Source organism: Callithrix jacchus, chromosome 12, assembly GCF_049354715.1.
Source record: "Callithrix jacchus isolate 240 chromosome 12, calJac240_pri, whole genome shotgun sequence".
NCBI classification, from domain to species: Eukaryota; Metazoa; Chordata; class Mammalia; order Primates; family Cebidae; genus Callithrix; species Callithrix jacchus.
This window is the reverse complement of record NC_133513.1, coordinates 54,093,314-54,117,159: the sequence shown is the minus strand read 5'-3', so window position 1 is coordinate 54,117,159 and position 23,846 is coordinate 54,093,314. Positions and strand designations below refer to the sequence as shown.

At 44.5% G+C, this 23,846-nt stretch overlaps 1 protein-coding gene across 5 annotated transcripts in view; it reads left to right on the top strand.

The window, feature by feature from the left end:
• The window catches only part of LRMDA (leucine rich melanocyte differentiation associated), a 1,126,962-nt gene that overhangs the window by 619,703 nt on the left and 483,413 nt on the right, over positions 1-23,846 (top strand). For all 5 annotated transcript variants that reach the window (XM_054242288.2, XM_054242286.2, XM_054242285.2 and 2 more), the window contains one exon: positions 10,061-10,178. In XM_054242288.2, coding sequence (XP_054098263.1) covers positions 10,061-10,178 — 118 coding nt within the window. The remainder of the gene's footprint in view (positions 1-10,060; positions 10,179-23,846) is intronic.

Here is a 23,846-nt window from a genome sequence, read left to right as displayed (position 1 = left end):
GTTCATAGGTGTTTCTGATGTCCAGTTGGCTTTAGCATCGTGAGACACTCTGCTCCCAACCAGTTCCACTTCTTCCTTCACTGTCTCACAACATTTTATATATTTTATCTTGTGTATTTCTCTTATTTCTTCATATACTTCCACATCTAGAGAATGGCGTCCAGTGGGTAGGAGCTGAGTCGTCTTGACTCTTGAAGCCTCATCAATGCCTCAAGTAGTGCTGGATATGAGAAAGGGGTTTGGTACCTTTTTTTTTTTTTTTTTTTGGAGGTGACTTGAAACCACATTTTCTTCTCAGGAGCTAGGAACTTACAGGGAGATACAGGGACATTTAGCTGCCTCAGATGCCTTCTGCCCATTTGGAATCAGATCCATTTGGATGTCAATAAATGTAGCTAATAAGCAAAGGACTGTGATTCAGACTCAATCCAAGTGCTGGTTGTGGGTCGTCAATCTTTATGGAGGGCTGGATTCTACAAGTGTGTTCTATCTCATGGGCTAGCCTGGGCACCCTCTAAGCCCATCCTCCCCACTCCATTTCTGTTTCCTTGGAAGGAGTTGAGGGGTGCGTCTAGGGAGGTGGTTTGTGAGTGTACATGGGACAAAGTTGCCATGAGAGGCTAGATTCTAGAGGTTACACAAAGCCAAAATCATACCTGATCAGAATTAACTTAGAAAATTCATGTCATCCACAGTGATGGCAAGAGGCTTGCATTCCTGGAGAAACAGGAACTAAGAACAGCACAAGGAACAGTAAATACGTTTCCATGTAGTTACACATTCACTGCACAGCAACTGGCTATAGAGTGGAATGGTAGGTGGATTCTCTAGCGTATTTAAATTTTTTATTGATTTGGTCTCTTTATTTTTTACTGTTGGTTTGATGAGCACTCACACTTGTATATGGAAGAAATAGATATGTGTTTGATATAGTTCCATTCATGGGTTTGTAAGCAGATCCGCTTTGTCCTTCCTGGAGTTTGTGCTCCATTTGCCACTGAGAAATTTTAGGGTTTCGCAATGTGACTTTGATTCTAGGGTTCCTGTTGCATTTGTGTTTATACAAAGCAATGCAGCTGCCTTCTCTTTTTCTTTTGGTAAAACATTTTCCTGGCCCTTCATCCACAAAGCGCGAGGTTTTCCTTCCTTCTAGCTGTTACCCAGAGCCTAATAGTAGAGCCTCTATGTAAATTTATGTGACATTTTCACTAGAAAATTGCTTAAAAATGAATGATATTTCTACAGTTTACTGTTTTTCACTTTAAGTACATTTTCTGACAATATGTCTTCTATTAATCATTTAAGCCATACTAGGAGCCTTAAAGGAGTGTATTCAGAAGCAAGAACCCATGGTTCATTTAGTGCTGTCTGAAAAAATTTCTTATTGATTGGCATCCTCTGTGGTTATGTGATGTAATATTTATAATATGTCACCCAGCCATACATCAAAACAAGTGTGTCTGTTGTTTCGTTTCCATGGGAGATGTTGATTTCAAAGAGGTCAGCCCAGTTTTAGGTCACGTTGTGGCCAGCCACTGGACCAGAAATGGGAAGTGACTCGATTTATGTAGTTATTGGAAATGGCAATCACAGAGCTTGAGTTTCTGCGGAGTCTTTCTTCCCCTCCCCCCACATTCACCCCTTTCACTTCCTCACTTACCCCCTGTGCACCCAGTTGGGTTTTCTTGGCACACATCCCCACCATAAAACAGGCTCATTAAACTTATATGTGAGCATGAACATACTACCGAGTTGTTGAGTAGCGCCCTGGCCCCACTGGGGCAGGAACAGAACCATGCCTGGGATTTCTCTTTTCCATTCATCATAGTGCATGGCTGAGAAATGTCCACGGCCCTGTTATTATAGGAGCTTAAACCTGTCTGCTTTTTGGTGTGTATACACCATGCAGCTATTTTGGGATCAATGTTGAATGGAGGTGAATGTGGTAATCAGCAGCCTCCAGGATTCGGGCAGGAAGAGAACAGTGGTGCAAGGCTTGGCCGGAGAGACCACCATGCTAACTAAGAAACCACTTTGGTACCCCTTGTGGATTTCAACACTAGCCAAAATAACAAGTCAATATGGAAAGTTGGGTGCCCGGAATGGTCTATTTCTTGTCTTCCCTTGCAATCTCTTTTTTACTTTTTGCTATAGAAAGAACAATGGACTGAAGGTCAACAGTAGAGAAGTCTGGAGTTACCTTTCAAATAAGGAAGTTGGTCTCATGGTGTCTTAGTTTTTCTTCTGTCACTGAACCCTCTGTTGCTGTTCCCCTGTGCCACTCCAGTCTCTGGTTGGCCTTGCCTTCCTCCCTCCTCCCCATAGGCCCTTCTGTATTCCTTACAACTTTCAGTTATTTAAAATGTGACGCCCTTTCTTTGTTCCCCTGCACGGAGCAGCCCTGGGGTCTGCCCAGTGTCTGCAGCACTCAGTCAAAGGGAAGGAGGGAGGGACCCTCTGCCGTCTGGTCACTCCAGGCTGCCACCATTTCCCAGCAGAATAGGAGCTGTAAAACTTGTGGCTTACATAACGCAGCGAGCATTCTCCAGCTAATCTACAATCTGGGCTTTGAAGATCACAAGAAAGCAAAGGTCACGACCCAGAGATCAAAGTGACAGAAGCCCACAGAGTAATTGCCGGTTACCCTCTGTAGAGGGCCTTGGTCTGTCCTGTGGGTGTATTGTTTGCATGGAGACTTCAAACATGCTGCTGGTGAACTGTGAGGAAAATCAGCTGGCCTCTGCCAGTTGTCAGGCGTTCGTGAATGCTGTAGGTGAGCTCACCTCGGCTCATTAGACTGAGATCATTGTCATGTCTCTGAGCAGTTATTCCACTCACAGTGTTTGTACATTACTCTTTGGTCTTTATTGACTTTCTCACAGTCGTCATTTTCTTGGAGGTGTAGGGGGCGGTTATAGAAGGAAATTGGAATAACAAGAAAGGGCAACATGGATGTATTCATTGTGAGTCAACTTTGGGCCACGTAGAATTCAGGCAAGGTAACCTTCAGAGGAGGCTTAGACTTCATTCGGCCCATCCCCTTCACTGCATGGATAGAGAAACTGAGGCTCAGAAAGGCAGCAGAGACTGAACCGAGATCACAGAGCAAGATACCCTCAGAGTCTGGCCTCTTTCCTACCCTGTGAGTCCTCAGGCTTTTTGTTACAAAAACCTCCCCTTTTTTTATTTTTGTCCCTAATACTTTAAAAGCTTTGATCTCTCAAATAGGCTGCACATAAGACATTGCTACCTTTATTATTATTATTAGACAGGTACATTCAGCAGTCGATGAGGGTTTCTGCTCAGCACGAGGTAACCAGTGTTGCTAAATGAGTTAACGTACTCTAGTCAACAGTGAGGAAGCATGATGTTTTGTTGGCGGACTTATCTATCCCATTAAGCTTTGTGAAAGATTGAGAGTGGCTCACAGATCACCCGTGGCTGCTTGAAGGAGTCCCAGGCAGGACATCAGTAGCTTGTACCATGTCTCCCTGACTCCAAAGGATGGAAGCAAAAAGGAAACAAGAAATAATGCAAAAAAGCATAGAATGCCATGAATGGCAGAAAATGTTAAAAATGAAACAAAACTCCAATGACCCCATGCCCAGTTCCCTCAAGAACTGAAAACTTGGTATTTCTTGAATAGAGTCTCAGAGAAAGAAACATGACAGCCAACCCCATTTGCAGACCATGGAGGCCCATCAGAGCTTTTCTGAGGTTGCACAGTGTTCCTGGGGAGCAGCCATTGCCCTGGGGATAACGGTTACAGGCAGGAGGAAAGAACATCATCCTCTTTCTTTGAGGTCTGGATGAAAAATGCCAGTGTCAAAATTAGCTGGGCATGGTGGCGCATGCCTGTAATCCCAGCTACTCAGGAGGCTGAGGCAGGAGAATTGGCTGAACCCAGAAGGAGGAGCTTGCGGTGAGCCGAGATCGCGCCACTGCACTCCAGCCTGGGTAACAAGCGAAACTCCGTCTCAAAAAAAAAAAAGAAAAGAAAAGAAAAAGAAAAATGCCAGTGTCAGGACTAGGGCAGAGAAAATTGATTTTGGAGAGAAAGAAAAAAAAGTCTTTCTTTTGTTCCTTTTCTCCTCCTAGCAGTTTTAACTCTCTCCTTAGAGGGGTCCTTTAAGCAAGTGGAACATTCTATGTGAAAAGAAAGAGGACCTGAAAAGCTGGATGTGCTGTTCTCTCAGTTTTAGGAAATCTGTTTCCAGACAGAGACAAATGGATCTTTAAGTACCTTCCCAAGATCGCTGCCCTCCTCTTGATAACCCCACCTTCTGTATCTCAGCCAAGAGGGCCTCTGACTCTAACCTCCCCCCCCACCGCTCATCACCCCCCAGCCCTGGGGGCTTTCCCCCAGCCACCTTGAGAAGGTCAGAAAAATTGGAGTTACCCTCTGGAGCTAGGGACGTGAGACTTAGAACTTAGACGGATCTCTTTTCATTAAGTAGTGCCCTGGCTTAACAAGCAGTTTTATAAATCTGAAGCTGTCTCCGGGTGTCACAGGATTTATAGATGGGGGTTTCTGCCATAAAGTGGTTTATGATGGCTGCCTTCTGTGTTATTAGTAGCTGTCTCTTCCTTCAACCATTGCTGTTTGATAATAGCCTTAAAACACCCAGAATTACTTACCTGCAAGCCCCATTCCCAATAGCCCCTGTTGACAGTCTGAATAAGTTTAGTGCCCTTTTGTTGTACTTTACCTTCAAAACAAACTGATTGAACCATCAATAGCTCGTGGAAGCTGACAGAGGGATGTCATCTGGACTAGCCCTTGTGATTGCAGGTTATCTGGGGGAGTTAACCTTCCCGCATTGTTAACTGAAATGTTTTATGTACTATGCAACTTTAGGATATGGCTGTGATAACCCCAGTAACTAAGTAATACATCACAGTAAAGAGATTTTGGTGCAACAAATAACCCAGGATTAAATTTACAAGGGTTGAATTGATATTGTAAAAGCCTTCATTCTGTGGCTTCGGGAATCCTCTCTTGTATTTTTATGGCAAACTTGTATTACACTCAGGATTGAAGCTGTGGCTTTTGACACCCTGACATGACCTAGAACAAAGGCAAATAGATCTCCCAGGACCACGAAGGGACAGGCAGGCAGGAAGCCCACTGACTTATCACTTGGCAATAATGTTTGGAGCCACATCTCCAAGTCACCAAGGGGCAGGAAGATCTGGCAGAGGTGGCCACTGGCTGGGCTTTGTGTACTGCAAGCATTGGGGCAGGGCAGCCCTTAGCGGAACTGGAAGGAGATTTTTGCTGCCTCACCACCCTCCTTATTTCAAAGCTATTATTCTTCATGGTGTTATTTCTCATGGGGACATTGGCTCTCAGCAGGACCAGCAGCAGCAGCATCACTTGGGGACATATTAGAAATGTAAAGACATATTAGACATATCAGAAACTCTGGGGATGGGGCCCTGCCATCTCTGTGTTGGGAAGTCTCCAGGAGACACTGATGTCCACTGAAGTTTGAGAACAACTGTGCAAGAATGGAAGCTCACTGAGAGCACAGACCTTCCGGACTGCTCATCTCATCTTGGCACCTGACCCAGGTCCTGACAGGTGGTAGCTGTTCCATAATTATTCGTTGAATGAGTGAATGTATATGTCAGTAAATGAAAGAAGACATCTCTATGGGAGGAACTTTGGACCCTGGGCTGAATCTCAGATGGAACTCTTTGGAACAAGCCCTCCTATTGTCCCTCAAACCTCTCCAAGCAGCAACCACTTGGAAACCCAGGCTGGCCCTTGGGATGGGTGTCAAGTCATTCCTCATTTCAGGGGGTGACTGGCAGCCTGTGTCATAGGCTGTCTCTTTGATTGTATAAGAAGAGTGATCTGAAAACAGCAGCTCTTTGTCATCTAAAATTTTTAACTAGCTTAAAAGCCAGCACCTCTCTCTTTCTCTCTTTCTCCTTTGATTTCAGGGCTGTGATCCAAAGTGAGGCAAAATGACAATGTGCGGTCTGTTGTCATCGAGGTTCCTGCCAGCCCCGTGAAGGCATCTTTCACTCCATCGTTAAACATTGGCTGATTTTCTAATACCGATGTTTTCTTCACCTGAATATTCATCTTTTCCCACCCTACACTTAGTGGGTGTCTTTACTCCCTGCGCGTCACTCCTGACATATTGTTTCTGTCTGTACATGTCTTTATTTGAAAGAGTCTGTTGTCATCAAGACTTTTCTGCTACAAGCAGAAGTCGGAAGTTTTTTCTGACATTGACTGAGGCCGGTGGGAGCTCTACTGGAGGATAGAAAAGATATTTGGTGGTGGCTCACCTCTGTAATCCCAGTGGGCAGATCACTTGAGGTCAGGAGTTTGAGACCAGCCTGGCCAACATGGTGAAACCCTGTTGCTACTAAAAATACAAAAATTAGCTGGATGTGGTGGTGCACACATATAGTTCCAGCAACTCAGGAGGCTGAGACGGGAATTTCTTGAACCTGGGAGGCAGTGGTTGCAGTAAGTAGAGATCATGCCACTTCTCTACAGCCTGGGCAACAGAGCAAGACTCCATCTCAAAGAAAAAAAAGAAAGAAAAGAAAAGATATTTATTCGTTTGTGGCACTTTCTTGATTTTGGGTGAGGTTAGCTGGTATTTGGAGAGGAAGGGAGAACCTAGGCCAGGAAAGAGCAATAGATTGAGGCCAGGGAGGAAGCAGGAAGTAGCTAGAGTCAAATTTCAGAACATCAGGCATGGGGTAGACATTTCTGAAGGAGGAAAAGAATTTCATAGTATTTTGACTTTAACAATGAGTCCTATGAAGGTTATTCCTGCAGACCTCTAAACTATTTTTTCTGTCTTTCGGGTGGTCAGCTAAGCTTTTTACCTGGATAAGCATATGTAGGCCACTTGGTGGCCGGCATTTCAAGCATTCAGCTTGAAAACTCTGTGGCTAGTGGTGCCTTTGCCTGAGTTTTGCTGGGGCCCGCTGGGCTTGTTCCACCTACTCAGCCTGGCAGGCTGCACGTGACTCATGCTACCGGTCCAGATCCCATGCCTACCAAGGGTTAGCCAGGTGTGGGGCAGTGAGGGGTACATTAGGGAGCAAGCACGGGGTCTGCCCACTGCACACAGCCAGGCCTGTCGGCAGTGGCGGCTGGACAACTCTAGGTACCGGCATAGGCACTGGCTCCCTGTGAGGCTGCGTCTGGACCAGGCATACCACAGGTGGCTTCCACTGCAGGTGCTGGGGAGCAGAGCAGCACCTGGAAGCTTGGAGATGCCAGGAATCACAAAGCCCCAGAGAGGGTGTCACAGCCCTGGCTTGGGGAGCTGTTAGGTCTGGGCTTCCCAAAGGGCCGTAACTCTTCTCTCCTCATTGCCTGCAATGTGGCGAGCAGGGGGATGTGTTTCATCCCTGTTTGTGTTACAGCTCTTCCAGTCCTGCCATTTGGTGGGTCCCAAGTTCTTGTCCCAGATCCAGGAATAATGAAGGACGCACACAACTGGAGGGTGAGCAAGGCAAAGAGGTGCTTTATAGAGCAGCAGTACAGCTCTCAGGACAACTGAAGTGGGTAGCTCCTTTCGGCAGGCAGGTCATCTCAGTGTCTGTGCAGCCCTCAGCAGAGAGGAGACCCAGAGTGGGTAGCTCCTCTCCACAGGCAGGTTGTTCCATCATATGCCCAAGTCTGGCTAAATTTGGGGTTTTTATGGGCTTCAGAGGAATGAAAGTGTATGCTGACTGGTCCAAGGGTGGCCATGGACAGGCCCAGAAAAAGTACCATAAGTTTTTAGTCCAGTTTGTGAAACAGGCAGCCCAGGCCCTGTGCTTTAGGCCATCCCTGGCCTGATGGTGGGGCTTCACTGGGGACACACCCCTTTCCACCCAGGAGCCCATCTGACTCCTGCTGCCAGCCATCAACCTGCTGTCCACAGTGCCTATGGTGCCCAGGCTGTTTGTGCCAAGCCAAGGGATGCCTGCAGGCCCATGCAGAGCTGTCCTCAGCTGCCCCTTGGCCTTCCTTCTGTGCTTGTCAGCACCCAAAGTCCAGAGGGGGCTGAGGTGACAGGTGGCTGGCATTTCAGTACTGCCCTGGGTATGTACACACCCAGTCAGATGGTGACAGTGCCTGGGCTTGGCCACAACTTTGCTCTGAAATTGGAGTGGGTGTTGGGAATGGGGAGAGGCCAGGCAGCAGGAGCAGGCACTTCCAAGCCTGCCAGGGGAGGGGGCTTCCCAAGCCCCAGAGCACAGGGATGCCTGGGTCTGCAGCTAGGTGGCTGCAGTTGCCCCTGGAGCAGGGGCTCTTGCACCACCAACTCAGGAGGGCATGGGGCTCCCGCCTGTTCCTGGCTCCTTCCAGCTCCGAGCAAGCAGCCCCTACTGAAGCTGGTGTATTTGTAGCAATTGCTCCAGACGGGCTGCTACTGCCACCAGTAATGAAACCACCTTACGAATGTGGAAGATGGTCTTGGGAACTCAAGGCTTCAGTAAGGTGGGAGGCACACTGTTCAAAGTAATATCCTCATTGAGGAACAGCTAGGTGCTTGGGATTGCTTTGGGGTGTGGTTCCTTGCTACCTACTTGAGATTTCCTGTTTCTCCTTTTCCACTGAGTTTTCTGTCAGTAGACCCCTTTCTCTGTGCTTCCGTAACCACTCTATGGAAAACCTCAATTTTGGCACTTAGCTATGCTGGTTCCTAATTTCTCCATGTGAGTGTATAATTGCTGTTACATTAAGAACACTTTTGAGAGCAGGAAGCATGTTGTAATCACCTCTGTATCCCTAAGCCCTGGCACATACATCAATAAATATTTGTGTCACTGAAATAAACTGGTATGTTATTGACTCCATTCTAATGCCAGTTTTCAAGATGTGGTGAGAGAGAGCAAAGGAATTAGCCCCTGCCTTCAAGAAGCTTACAGTTTAGGTAAGGACATTAATGAACACCAAGAAAACAATTAGAAAACATCAAAATGTTAGACTGTAAGGTGCCGATAGCATATTCCAGGAGTCCTGAAAAGGGAGAAAGCAATGTGGGCTGGAGGTGTACAAAAAACCTTCATAGGAGATGAGGCTTGGAGGCTGGGTGTGGGGAGGAAGTGACAGATTCCCTTGGAGATAATCCATTACTCTTGACACTGGGTACTCACCACTTCTTGCTAAGCAGAATGGGGTGGAAACAATTAGCTTGTTTAATTGGTGGGCTGTGGAACTTGACAGAAAGCGTCTTGGTTAGTGACTGTCCTTGACAAGGGAGAAGTGTAGACACATGTCCATACCTGTAACATATTTATTTGTACATTTATGTAACTATGTTCTGGCCAAGTGGTTATCCTTGTCAACTCCATATACACCTATTTGAGGACAGTTAATTACACTAGCAGCCGTTGGCTTATTTCTGAACTCCATATGTATGCCAAGAAGTTTCTCCAGGGAAATGGAGAGCACCTAGCATTTGTTGGGCCATTAATATCTCCTAGAAATTAACTCCCCCTATTTCTCCTTGATAATCTTCGTAGATTAGCAAGTGTGGAAATAACCACATCATCTCATTATCAAGGGATGATGAGAAAAAAGCTCTTAAGACCCCTGCCTGATTCCTCAAGGAAGCATTTCTCAGCTACATGTGTTTTTCGCTTCTAACCCACAGTCATCCAGGCCATTACTGTCTGTGATACAGATGACCCATAGGAATGACAGTGATGTAAAGGGCACAATCAATTTATAGGTTGATTTTACTTAGAACTTCCATATAGCATAGCTGAGTGTGTTTTTCAGACTAGAAAGAAGGGAATACATTGATAGGGTGCTACTGGCTAACCCACATGTATGTGTGTTTACCTTTAAGCCAAGTGTACCCTTAGTATGTGCTTCTAATGTATAGTTGTACATCTGTATAAGGCAGAAGCATTCTGATTTCTCCAAGGAGCAATTGTTCATTCTTTGTGAAAGAAGAGAGGAGAAGCTGCCAAGGTCTAAGCTCCGGAAGATCAGATGGTGTGGATTCTTGAAGATCAGACAAGCTGTCTGGGTCTCTCAGGCTACCATTCAAACCTTCCTGAGTTGTCTCTGACTCTTGTCTTCCAGATGCTTTGTTCTGTACAAGCTGCCCAACTTGAAATTTCTGGATGCCCGGAAAGTAACCAGACAAGAACGAGAGGAGGCATTGGTCAGAGGAGCCTTCATGAAGGTGGTGAAGCCCAAGGTGAGCTGCCTACTCCCTGTTCTTCACAAGGGACTTAAATCTCATGGCAGTGCTTACGCTCCAGGGCATGGAGAATGAATGTCCTCTGAATGTTTAGAATGCAGTTGAGATCTCACATGAAGGGGCCATCCATGGATACATCGTTGGCCAAACATGAAATAGGATTAAGTTCCGACCGGATCTTCCTGTTTTACCAATAAAGCAGCATTATGCATAGCCCAATGGTGCAGTTCTGCGGGGGATTGTGGGTCTCCTTCTTGGAGATATTCCCTAAGTGGGGCCTCTGTAGGTTTGCAGCTGAGAAAGAAGAAAGAGGAAAGCAGTGGGCATGGGTGGGCTTCTGGGGTAGGTGGGATTCTTCTAGTATTTCAGAGGGGACCTTACTTTTTTACTGCCAAAGGGATGCTAGGGAAGAGTGATTTTCCTCCATCACAGGCAAGGGCTCCACAGCTCTCTGAGATAGCTTTAGTGTGGAAGGTGATGTTTTCTGACAATGTGTCCCTAGGCTGGCATATGCCCTCCACATGTATCTCTCCAGAGCTGATTAGAATGGTGTTTACTGACCTTTCCTTTACCAGCTGAGCCTGTAAGTGAATTTGGTGTCATCCTAATAGCAGCTCTGATGAGGCAGTGGAGATTTGGCTTGGGGTCTGGATTCAGACACAAGGAGATTTTTTAAGGACAAGGATGACTGTGTCTTTGGGAGGAGTTGGGAGTCCTTCAGTGAAGCCATAGGTTGGGGAATGGACTCGATGACCCCTGATGACCTCCTTGGAGAACCTTCATCGCCTTGAGGCTCTGTGGAACTGTGCAGTCACCTCCCATGAGATTGCAGCTTGTGTGTTGAAAACGCTGGTACTCATATCCTAGAGGTTTAGTTTATCCTCAACTATTGACTTACAGCACTCTGCACATGCATTGGAAGTGATTAAGGGTGATGGGGAGGGGGAAGAAAAAACAAAAACAAAACAGAACAATGAAACATCTTCCATCAAGTTGCTCTGCTGGCAGCAGACCTCAGGCCGCTTATTTTCCCGGAATCCATGAGGTACAACTTATTTCCCATTACGCTGAATAAAATTGCTAGCAGTTGTGGAAATATATGATATGGAGGTTATAATACTGGCAGATAAATGTATTGTTACCTCTTTCAGCATGTGGGAAATTAATTGAGTGATTCATTTCTTAGCTATTAAACTGTTAACAGTTCTCCCTATCGAGGCACACGTTTGATATATTGCACACGATTGCCTTTAGTTATTCCAGCTTTTGTAATTTTTCCTAATGAAATATTTCTTGGCCTTCTTTTTATTTGTTTTTGGGGAAAACAGTCCAGAGATGGCCAACATGACAAAACCCAGCAAGAGTACAACAAATGCATTCTATGATATCCTGGGTTATTATAAATAACCTGCCCACATGTCTCACCTTCTTAGATACATCTGTATACATGTATATACTTGTGTGCAGAGTAGATTAGTATTTCTCCTGTGCTCATTGCCCCTGATGTGGGAAGCTCTACCTTGTCACTCAGAATCTGAAGGGGTAATAAATGTGGCACCTACCATATCTGAATGGGGCACTTAATGCATGCCCCCCATTACTCTAAGGTTCTTGGTGCACAGATCTGCAAGTATTCACATCACCCTCTATAGTAGAAGGAAGGGGTCATTGGCTCACTTTATGGATGAGGGAACTCAGGCCTGGAGAAGTTAACTGGGCTGCCACAGGTCACCTGGCTAGTAATTGTGGAGCTTGAGGTTTACCTTGCATCTGACCACTGGGCCCACGCTCTTCTCTCTTTGCTTTCTTACTCCTGGAGCAGTGGGCTAAATATTTACTCTGTGGATCTCTTTGTTCAAGCAAAACTTCCTGAGGTCTAAATGAAGAAAACGAGAAAGACCAGGACTATTCTGTTGAATAGAGATTGGGGGGGGTGTGGAATCAAAATCCTTCATTGCTTCTGAAAGCGTCTGAGACTGATGCCTTAAAATCCAGCATTAGCTATTTCTGAGTTATTAGCAACATCAGCAGAAATGCTCTTCAGAGTTCCCAATTAGTTTCTAATCAATTCTAGAATTAGTTCATGTTTGTATGATTGACTCCAATATCCTTGCTAACTGTATTAAGCGTTAGAAAGCCTGTTAGGAGTGTAAATTAGTTCAACCATTGTAGAAAGCAGTATGGCAATTCCTCAAAGAGCTAAAAACAGAACTACCATTTGACCTAGCAATCCCATTCCTGGGTATATACTCAAAGGAATATAAATTGTTCTATCATAAAGACACATACTCACGGATATTCAGAACAGGACTATTCACAATAGCAAAGACAGGGAATCAACCTAAATGCCCATCAGTGACAGTCTGGATAAAGAATATGTGATACATATACACCATGGAATACTATGCAGTGACAAAAAAGAATGAGATCATGTCTTTTGCAGGAACATGGGTAGAACTGGAGGCCATTATCCTTACCAAACTAACACAGGAACAGAAAACCAAATGCTACATGTTCTCACTTATAAGTGGGAGTTAAATGATGAGAACTCATGAACACAAATAAGAGAACAACAGACATGGGGGCCTACTTCTGGGGTGGATGGGATTCTTCTAGTATTTCAGAGAGGGCCTTACTTTTTTACTGCCAAAGGGATGCTAGGGAAGAGTGATCAACCTTCACTTGAGGGTGAAGGTTGGGAGGAGGGAGAGGAGCAGAAAAAATAACTATTGGGTACTAGGCTTGGTACTTGGGTGATGAAATAATCTGTACGACAAATCCCCGTGACACAAGTTTACCTATATAACCAACCTGCATTTTTGCCCCCAAACCTAAAACAAAAGTTAAAAAAAACCCATTGATTATTTGTGAAGAGAGACAAAAGTACTCTTATAAATTATGGTATCTGGGTTCTTCGTGTAGTCACATGATTTCCTAACCAAAGAGGACTTAGAAATCACCTAGTCTGTGCTCCTATTTCACGGAGGAGGGAGCTGGGAGAAGGTAGAATTTCCTGAGGCTCCATGGAATTGGGACTAGAACCCCTAGGGGGTCTGGGCTTCCAGTTAAGTGTTCAATTTATGCCATGATTCTTCGAGTGCTCAGGATGATTCTTCTGTGTTCTTGATTTCATCTAGAACTGGATGCCTACATTGAATGGCAGGCAGTGCCCTTCTGTCTGTTATTTTCAGAAATATGCAGTGGTACTTTTCTTGTAGAAAGAAAAAGGCTACATGAGCACCTTTCTGAATTAATAAATTGGCATTAAAAAGGCTGGTTCTCACCTGTTCACTATGTGTTCAGACATATGTTTGTTTCCATGCAGGTGTGTATACCCGCTTCTGTGTCTATGTTATACATATGCATGTTCTGGGAGGTATGTGTACACCAGTCAGCTTCTAAGTGGCGAGAGATTTCCTTTCCATGTGTTGCTGCTGCTGTGCTGAGCACACTCAGGGAAGACCTATTTTTCATGATGGAATCAGAATCTCAAGCTGGCTTCTGTCCTTTCCAGGGCAGCCAAGGCCTATTGTGCTTATTCAGCAGAATGTGCTGATGGATGATCAAGGCAGCCATGATTTGGGGAGCTGTTTTCATTTTATTCCTGACATAAAGTATTTGGGAGGATGGAAAATGCCTCTCCAATCACAGCCCTTGCCTTGGCAGTAGGGAACCGGCAGTCTGGGTGTTCTCGGCTGATGCAAATGCAGAGCCATCCAGGAGGTGATAAAGGCCCGATGTCGCAGAGGCCTGATGGGGTACCTGGCAGGCACGGGCACTTGAGTGCAAGTCCTCACTCACTTTCTCCCATCATGACACATCTCTCCTCTGTTGCTGCCTTTTGGCTTTTGTTGTTTCAAAGCTGCCTTCTGTCTGAGCTCTGACTGTTGTACAGAAAGATGCTGTCATTCGTTAGGAAGTGATAGCTGATGCTACAATGGATGCTTCCAGACTCTCTCTCTCTATCTGTGTGTGTGTGTGTGTGTGTGTGTGTGTGTGTGTGTGTGTTATTAGTTGATGGACCTGCAACAGCTAGGCTTTGTCATTTCCCCAAATTAAAATATATAAAATATATATATAACTTTATCAAATATTGGCCATTGAATCGTGCCATTCTTAATACAGAGAACACCACACTGGATACAGAGAAGGTGTAGGTTGCAAAGAAAGAGCTCTCTAGTAACCAGACTGTGGACCCCCTCAGTGCACTGGGAAACATAGATCAAAGGGGTGCAGAGGCCTGCCCAGGAGGACGTGTGTGGTGGGCTCGCCAGCTCAGTACATCAGACAGACAGTTCAAAAATCCGACAGTCAGAATTGCTTAATTATGTCCTGGCTTTGTAATTATTCATCCCTGTTCTGGCAAAGAGCACAGTTGTCATTTCTTTGACATAATTATTTAAAGCTGAGCCCTCTTGTTTACAGGCGTGTGTACAAAGTTGGCTACCAACCGTTTAATCGTCAGAACCTTGAAGAAGCCTGGGGAGGGCGGCTGAGAACCACAGCCAACATTAGAAAGTGCTTTGACGCTTGTGTTTTCCTTGCATTAGTGTCCATCCTCTCATGGGCCAGATGTGGTAATAAACATGTTTGTGAGTAGTGAGGTGTCCTTGAAGACATGTCACTTTTTTCTTTATGTGGGCACAATGGATTTTCCCATCATGCATAGTTTGTGTATTTGTGAAGTTCGTTGTAGCTTGTATATTTGTGTGTGTGCCTACCTTTGGATATTTGAGAGGGTGGGCTATTTGTGTGTGTGTGTGTGTGTGTGTGTGTGTGTGTGTGTGTGTGTATTAGAGAGAGGGAAGGAGAGGTAGGGAGATGCCCTGTGTTGAAGAAATGAAGAACTAAACTTTGGGATACATGAACTTCTAAAAGTCTTTCTTATTCTTTTCCCCTAAACTGAAAATTGGAAACTATTTGGGTCTGAAGATCACTTGCTCCCATGGGTACCCTGGGTATTCATGGGAGCAGGTGATCCTCAGACCCAAATACACAGTCCTGCCCTTGACACTTGGAGTTAGGTCCTAAGTCCCCTGGATACCTTTAGTTTCTTCCATCTTTGTCTGTGTTTTTGGATTTCCATGCAAAAGGCTCCCTAGGATAAAGACAGGGAATGATTCACACGGAAGCCGGCTTCTTGTTGGGATGAGGAAGCTGCTCGCCCCTGGGGTGCCAGCTCCATGAGGGCAGGAACCTTGTGTTTTGTTTATTTCTGTATCTCTAGTACCTAGTCTATAGCAGAGGCTCAGTCAATACTCATCAAAGGAATGAACCATGAACAGTAGAGCATATTGGAAGATTCATCATGGAAAGGTTATACATGTTCAAATTACTTCAGTCAACATGGTTACCTGAAAAGGCAGGAAAGAAACCATTGCCTTTATGCAGTGTGATAATTGCAACCTGTACGCTGGCAGAAAAGACAGATTCCAGGCATCTTATTTGTTTTTCTGAAGGATTTTCCTGGGATATTTATGATGGGAAAACCTACCACCACCCCAATCCCCATGCCTTGGCTTTCCTTGCCTTGGGTAGCATTTCAGGGGGAAGCAAGGGTGTGATCTGAAGCTGTGTGTTCCCCATCACTCAGATGGTACTGAAGTCCTCCTTTTTTTTAAACCCACCTGCTCATATTAGGGCTTTTAGGAAGTGAGTAGCTTTTCTCATGAAACATGTTGGGGTACCCACAAGTCTGTGTGTAGTTAAAACGAAATTTCCCTTTCTTTGCTGCTATTGTATTTTTTGTCTTTACCTAAAGGAGCACTAGTTTAGCACCTAGTTGCTTTGCTGCACTTAATCGCTTTGTATGGCTAGTCTAGCTCTTTACCAGGTGCTACCTTTTTATAAACTACACTGCGTATGTCTTTGATATCGTCTGTTACTCCTATGTAGCCAAATTGCAAATGCTTAAAAGGGTATCAGAAACTACTTCTAGGTTTATTACAGTTACTGTTCTTAACTCTATATTCAATATTTTCAAGAATATATATTTTATAGATAGCCAGGACATACCTGTAAATAAATACTATAAATCACAAGTACATTCAGTTCAACAGGCAATCAACCAATATGTTTTGAAAGTTCTTCACAGGGCTAAACATTAAAAAAAATTACAAATATTGGTTGATTTTCTGGATATTTCCAACTACGTGAATGTGCTCCTGTTTTTATGATTTTTTTTTCTGTTTCATGCTGATGTTTCTTGTCTAGTGACACATTCAGATTCTATTTTCAGTTGCTTTCTAGTAAATTTTGAAGAGAGGAAAAATTTTTAATTAACTTCTTTTTCTTTTTAGAAAATGCTTAGATGGTATGTTCAAAAACAACTCTGGGAGCCAAACATTTGCAGTCTGTTTTTTCAACCTTATTCCTCATTTCAGTTTGCACGTTCATTTGAGGGAGAATCACCTAAGGATTTTTATTTCTCTATTTATAGCATTGTGGCATCCTGTGTCTCAAGTAAATGCTTCTGGAGTATTGCTCTTTGGAGACACCTCAGTAGCCTTACATTTGGGTAGCAACCCTCTGAAATAAAAAATAGAGCACTGCAGGAAAGCCATGTCACTGGTACGCTGGTGAAACCCTATAGATGGAGAACCAAAATCCACAATGGGAGAAGGAAGGTGGTAGCAGACCTCCCAGGGCACTCCCAGGAGTCCCGGGGGCCTCGCGAAGTGCTGAGCACATCGTAGAGACTACTGTCGATGAAGCCCAGTACCTGGGGGATGTTGCTGTATCCCTGATGAAGCCTCTGGCTTGTCCAGCACCTCAACAGCCCAGCTTTACCTTCTTTCTCCTTTTAGCCTCCTACATGCTCACTGCTGTCCAAAGATGCTTGGACAGGTATGTATCAAGAGGATCACGGAAGTAAGCAGCACTTTTTAAGTGTTGGAAATAAGATTAATAATCCTAGGATACTTTGTCCTGCCTCTGAAACCCAACAACTGGGAGAAGTGTGATAGATTACACTGTTTGTCTAAAACCTTTCCTTTCTCTCTGCCCTTGCCATGTTTCCCCATCTAAGGGAGGAATACACTTCCCCATTCCATTGACTTTGGCCTTGGCCATGTGACTCCGTGGCCTATGGGATGTGAGTGGAAGTGACAGCATGACAATTCTGGGCCAAGGCCTAACGCAGCACCATGTGTTTCCACTCACCGCTCTCACACGTCTGCCATTTGCTATGAAAACAACATGAGAGACACATTGACCAGACCTGAACCTGACCTGAGGCCTGCAAACATCCAGCCAACCACATACCTCTGCATGAGAAAGAAATGCTTGTAATAAGCCACTTAGATTTTGAGCAGTATTGTGCTGCAGAAACCTGAGTAATATAGGCAGGCCATGCCATCCGCACACCCAACCTCTGCTGCATCTCTGGCCGTTGAACCAGGGCTCTTAACTTGGACACAACAGGGAGTTTCATGAGGTTAGTGGCAGTTGTTGGTGCCACAGCACTGACTACTGTAGGCTTTCTGGGTACTTAACTAATTAGGATATCAGGGCCAGCCTAGAGGTTGACTGGCTGCCTAGTGGTACATTGTTAGATGCACAGAAACTTCCCTGATATGTGAGTTAGAAGAACATGCATTAAGTAGTCACTGTCTACTAGCTATTGTACCAGCTGCTTAACAATTTTATCTCTAATTTTCTCCCTAACCTTGAATCTACAAATGAAGTAACTGACAATCAGATAAATTATATATATTACCTAAGATTACAGAGCAAGCTGGAACCAGGTCCTTTTTCCCCCCCAGTTCTTCCTAGGCCCCAAAACTCATGTTCTTTCCCCTGTATGCTTTAAATTACTTCAGGGGGAAAACGTCAAATTCAAAGCTTGTGCTCTTTACACTGTATCCCTTACATTTCATTAACAAGGCATCCATTTATGATGGAATGCAGGGGCAAAAGAGCAGAAAGACCAAGAGATAGAAGGCAGCCGGAAGTAACTTTGTAATTTCCAATTCTGACCCTGTGATGACTCCCCGCAACCTATTTTGGTAAAATGCATGGGCTAGGCAGAGAACTGTAGGAGCCAGGCTGTGAAGGACTCCCTGAGTTTGGTCAGGTTTATGATTTCCCCTGAGGGTAAGGAGGAACCTTGGCAGAGTTTGAAGTGGGAAAAAGTCTGGGCAGGCGTGTGTTTGCGTCCCTGGGTATCTGGGAGAGGGAGGCTTAGAGCTCTGTGCAGAGCAGCTACTTTGGTGCTTTGGAAATCTGTGCAACAGCAGGCACTGGTCTGAGACTGCCACAGTGTTCCCAGCACCCAGCCCAGTATCAGTGCTCAGGCACCTACAGAGGTTAGAGAGTTGTGTCTAAAGAAGCTCTGGGATGGCAAAGATGGATCCATGTAAGAGTGAGTAGTTCTGATGCTAGAACAAGGAGACAGCCAGTGGCTGTCAGAGACTTACTAGTGACCCTCTCATAGTGAGTTCACAACATTTCCAAAATGTTGTTTTGACATGTTCTTACCTCAAAGCCCCTGTCCCTTATGGTATTTGTTGTCTAGTTTTAAGGAGTAAATTTAAGGCTTCTTAACTGAGCCATAAAGAGCCCTCATTCACATGATCCCTGGCAATGATTGAGATGGAGCCCTAGTAGCCAGTTACGTCTGTAATCTGCACATTACCAGCTTGACATTTTCTTGATCCACTTTGGAAAAAGATTTTTGGCATATTGTTTTTGCAATGTAGATTCTTTTTATCATTATTTTTAAAAATTAAGTTTGAAAGGAAAGAGAAGAGGGAGGAGGAGAGGAAAATAAAGATGCTTTCTTAAGAAATTGGGTTCTTGGAGAGTAGAGCGAGGATTCTGATTTAAAGTTATCCACATTTAAAAACAACATTGCCTGGGATTCTGTGCATAGCTGCAGGGCAGGGCTGGCTGCTGTTCTTCAGCTATGGGTGAATGGGTGAGCTTGACAAATCCTTCACATGCTTTTCTTCATCCTCCAACCCACCCCTATCAATTCTTTGCTTTGAGCTTGGTGATTCTAGACTAGTGATGAAGAAGAATGAGTTGGAAATACAGGGGCAACTTGTCTAGGAATGGGAAAAAAAGGCCAGTGACTGATGTATGGGTAAAAGGAGGATCCTGATAGCCTCAGCATCCCCTCGCCTCCCAGGGCCTTGCTGTCATCTTGCCTGAACTGCGCAGTTTAATAGAGCTCTGTCTTGCTTAGAAAGTCCCTTCTGGGCCCATGGAAACATCAGATTGTAGGAGCCTAGAGACTGAACTCTCAAGCCATTATGTACCCTTGAAGGCAGGGAAACCTGCAAGATGGGGGCAGAGGGTCAACCACACAGATGCCAGGCCACTAGAGAAACATCATGAACATTGTTCTGAAGCTACCTTCAATGACGGGTGCATGCATTTACAATTCCATGGCTAAGGAAGAAGGAGAAAACAAGAATGACATGGCCCCATTTTCTACTCTGGAGTTCTGGCTCTTTCCAGACTGCTCACTACTATAGGTAATAGCAGACAAGAAGAGCAAATTTTAATAAGAAAATATAAAAAAACTTCTGTAAGTTCAATGACGAAAGGAATGTTTCCAGTGCTTATCATTTATGCAATATTTTTGTTGTTCCCAAAAGCAAAGTTGTGGACAGGATAAAGTAGTAAGATAACAAAAGGGCAGCAGTCCCCAACCATTTTGGCACCAGGGACCAATTTTGTGGAAGACAGTTATTCCACAGACTAGGGGCGGGGGCAGGGGATGATTTCTGGATTTTCCAGATGAAACAGTTCCACCGCAGATCATCAGACATTAGATTCTCATAAGGAGCCTGCAATCTAGATCCTTCATATGCACAGTTCACAATAGGGTTTGAGCTCCTATGAGAATCTAATGCCACCACTGATCTGACAGGAGGCAGAGCCCAGGCAGTAATGCTCATGCACTGACCACTCACCTCCTGCTGTGTGGCCTGGTTCCTAGCAGGCCACAGACCAGTACTGGTCTGTAGCCTAAGGGTTTGGGTGGGAGACTCCTGCCTTAGGCTATCCAACCTGAACAGAGTTAAAAGTCTTCACAAAGTTAGGAAGAAAAATGTGATGTTCATCTGAATTCGGCTGATATGTACTTTTCAGGGTACCCTTTGGAGGAGTGTTAAACAGGTATGTCCAGGCAAGTACTAGCATGAGGTAGCACGCAAGTAATGGTACGCCCCCCTCCATCCTGCAGACTCAGTGAGGGCCAGAGGCTCACAAGAGAGGGGCTTCTCATTTCAAAAGAAATGATCTCTACCCATAGAGGCACGCTTTACCCCAAATGGTTCATTGAGGAGCAAAGAGAATGTCTTTGTTTCCTGTTTCTCTAGAGAGCCTTTTTCTCCTCATCAATACCTCCAGAACACCCCAGTTCCCAGACAGCTGTTGGATACGGCTTGGGAGTTTGTTATAACCCTCTGGGAAGTGCGTTTTTGCCTAGCAGTTGTTTTGCCCACCTGTGGTCACCATAGCTTCCTTCTGGGGCCTGTGTACACACTCTGATTCCAAATGCATCTTCTTTGTCACTCTGACCAGAAGTGGCATTTTACAAGTGTGGTAGGGAAGGCCTGCCCTTGGGGTCCCTGAAGGCTGGTGCTACAATTAGTCCTTCTATTTGCTTTTCTGCTCCTTATAGTAGAGTGTCTTAGATGAACAGACAGGGCACCATCAGATGCTCTGTAATTGGGGCTTCCTTTGATGTTAATTTAGTTAAGTTCAACGCCATTGTCAGTGATAGCAATTACGTGCAGCCTTTTCACCAAGGACATTTTAGGATAATTTTATTTTTCATGTGCATTTTAAAATATGGCAGTAAATTTTGAGCTATATTACCTGAATTATAACTCATTATTTCAACAGTGAACTAATACTCTGTCTAGGTGCCAAAGCTGTCTTTTTTTTTTTTTCTTTTTGGAAGTGGGGAATTTTTAGTGGGGCTTCTACTTTATGAAGCTTTTAGCTCGAGTGAAATTTAGAAGTGGGTCACCTCTTCTTTTCTTGTTTTTGAGCATTTTGAATTGCCACAGAGGCTATCTGGCTCGGTGACCTGTCCCATACTTTACTGGGCCCTTTGCTATTCACTCCTCCCTACTCCCCAGCCTTTACTTTTGTTCTTGATGTGATTTAAGGAGTCGCCTCCAACTATTTTTGTGGGGAGGTTTAAAATCTGAATTTATTGTAGCTGTTGAGTTCCATGGAAAACGCAATTCTTAATTTGTTCATGAGCTGTTGTTGGATTTGCTGCTCCATTTGAGGACTGGGCCCACTCCAAGTTTCAGGGTAATGTTTAGCTTTGGATTAAAGGCTGGACTTCTACCTCCTGTTATTAGTTTCTCTATTAAAACAGGGAATGCAGTGCCTTCTTTCAAGTCTATTGGGGGATTAAATGAGATAATTTGTGGCAGGAGCTAATGCAGGCTCTGGTCTGAAGCATCAGGAGCAGCTAGTGTTCCTAGTCATGTAATTTCAACTTATGAGGACTCTTTGTGGCATTGCCGTGTCATCAAGTTGTGTGGGTGAATGTGGGGAAGGTGATTGTGGCTTGAGATTGGGGGGGTACCTTACTCAGCTTGGGATACCATTAACAATATGCCACTGACTAGATGGCTTAAACAACAGAAATGTATTTTCTCACAGTGCTGGAGTCTGGAAGTGCAAGGTCAGGGTGCCAGCATAGTTGGGTTCAGGTGTGGGCTCTCTTCCTGGCCTATAGGTGGCCATCTTCTCACTGTGCCCTCCACTCATGGTGGAGAAGGTAAAGAAAGAGGAGATCCCTTCCTCTTCTGATGAAACCACAGTCCTATTGGGCTAGGGTCTCATTTAACCTTAATTACCTCCTAAAGATTTCATCTCCAGGTACAGTCCCATTGCAGGCTAGAGCTTGAACATGTGAATTTGGGGGTACACATTCAGTTCATAGCAGGGGGCATTGCCCCTCTAATTTTGGTGACTTAACTGAGTTTTCTGGAATTTATCCTTAAATAAAATACTTCTATTGCTCCTATGAGGCATCTACTTACTAATGAGAGTAAAACACCTAAAAGGAAGGAATGTGAGAGGGAAGGAAGGCCTCATGTTCATCCTGGGGAGGTCCAGGCCCCTGAGCTTGGACATCTCCCCAGCCACCACATGAGACCATTTTGTTCTAGTGGGAATGGTAGAGGGAAGCAATAGGGCAGATGGAGGCACAAGAGAAGTAAGCATGGCAATGGGGGATGGGAGGCTCCTCACCACTGATGGAGCCAGAAGGATGAAGGTGCAGCCGCCCTCTGAACAGCTGTGGAGCAGGGAGGTCTCCACACAGGACCAATGCGGGAAAGGATGCCTGGTGCAGAAGTGAGCCCGTAAGCCCTTTCATTTGAGTGACCTTCCACTCAACACTCTTAATCATCCTCCAATTCACTTGGTGAATCTGGAAATCAAGGCTGATGTTTAGATTCTAGAATTTGTTATTGGAATCAGGCCCCTCTGCCCCTAGAGTGAAATGAAAAAAACAGGGGAGTGAAATTTGGGAGTTCATTACACATGTCCGAAGAATATTACCCCATCATCAGAAGGGTTTTGAAACCCAAGGTTGAGATATTGGCTCTCTAGACAATTAGAAAACAGCCAAGTGCTGTATTATGAAACTTACAAAAAAATCTGTTCCATTTAATGTTAGAAAAAGAGAAAGAGAGATTCTAGTTTTTGTACTCATTCTCATTTTTAGTCCTGGGATGTTTTGGAGAAGATTAGATTACAAATTATTTTTTCTTCTTTGTGTTCAGAAAGCCTCCAGACCGACGTGCAGCCTCTGGACTTTTAGATGTCAGAGGCCTACGCTGAAAATATGAATTGTGTTTGCTTAGGCAAAAATGAACAGGGCGAGTAAACAGGATAAAGAATGAAAAGCTTTTCCTTCTTTGCTTTCCCTCCCCTCTTCCTTTGCACATTATATGAGTAAATGTGCAACTTTGTTCACATAACTGCTACAAACAGTTCACTGTGTAGGCCAAATGCTCTCTAATGCAGTAAAATTAAGAAATAATATGCTTTGAAAGTGATTTATGAGTGTGGTTAAACTGCCAGATTTACAAAGAAATAGTTCAGATCTTGGGAAGCCTCAGGAGTCACGTCAAAAATGAATTTGACCATGATTTAAACTGCTACTTTTCTTACATGACATTTAATATGTGTACTTTGGAGGCCCATATGTCTTTAATAAAATAGCATTAAGTTTTAAATATGATATGAATGCAGCCAGTTTCTAAATTCATAACCTTTTCCACAACTCCAAAATGCTAACCAATAAGGGAGTCATACATGCAATAAAACATAAACCTTAGAAAATAGCTTTTTATTAAAATGGTTAGACAGTTGGCAGCTGGGTTGCAATGTAATAAATACTTACAGCGTTGTAGGTTTATCCGACGTTGTTTACCCTGCAAGCAACTGGGACCAGACAACTAATTATAGCCCCTGCACAAGAGCAATCCAAGCTGAGACCCCCCGAGTGTGTCAAAGAGGCAGGATAGTTTGTGTTGAGATTTGGGTTCTAATCCTTCTCCACCACTTAAAGGAGTGTAACCTTGGGCAAGTCGCTTCCTTTCTCCAACTTCTTCAATCTGTGTCACAGAGATAATCATGCCTGGCAGGTAGTTCTCTGGTGATGACAGATAAGAAACATCT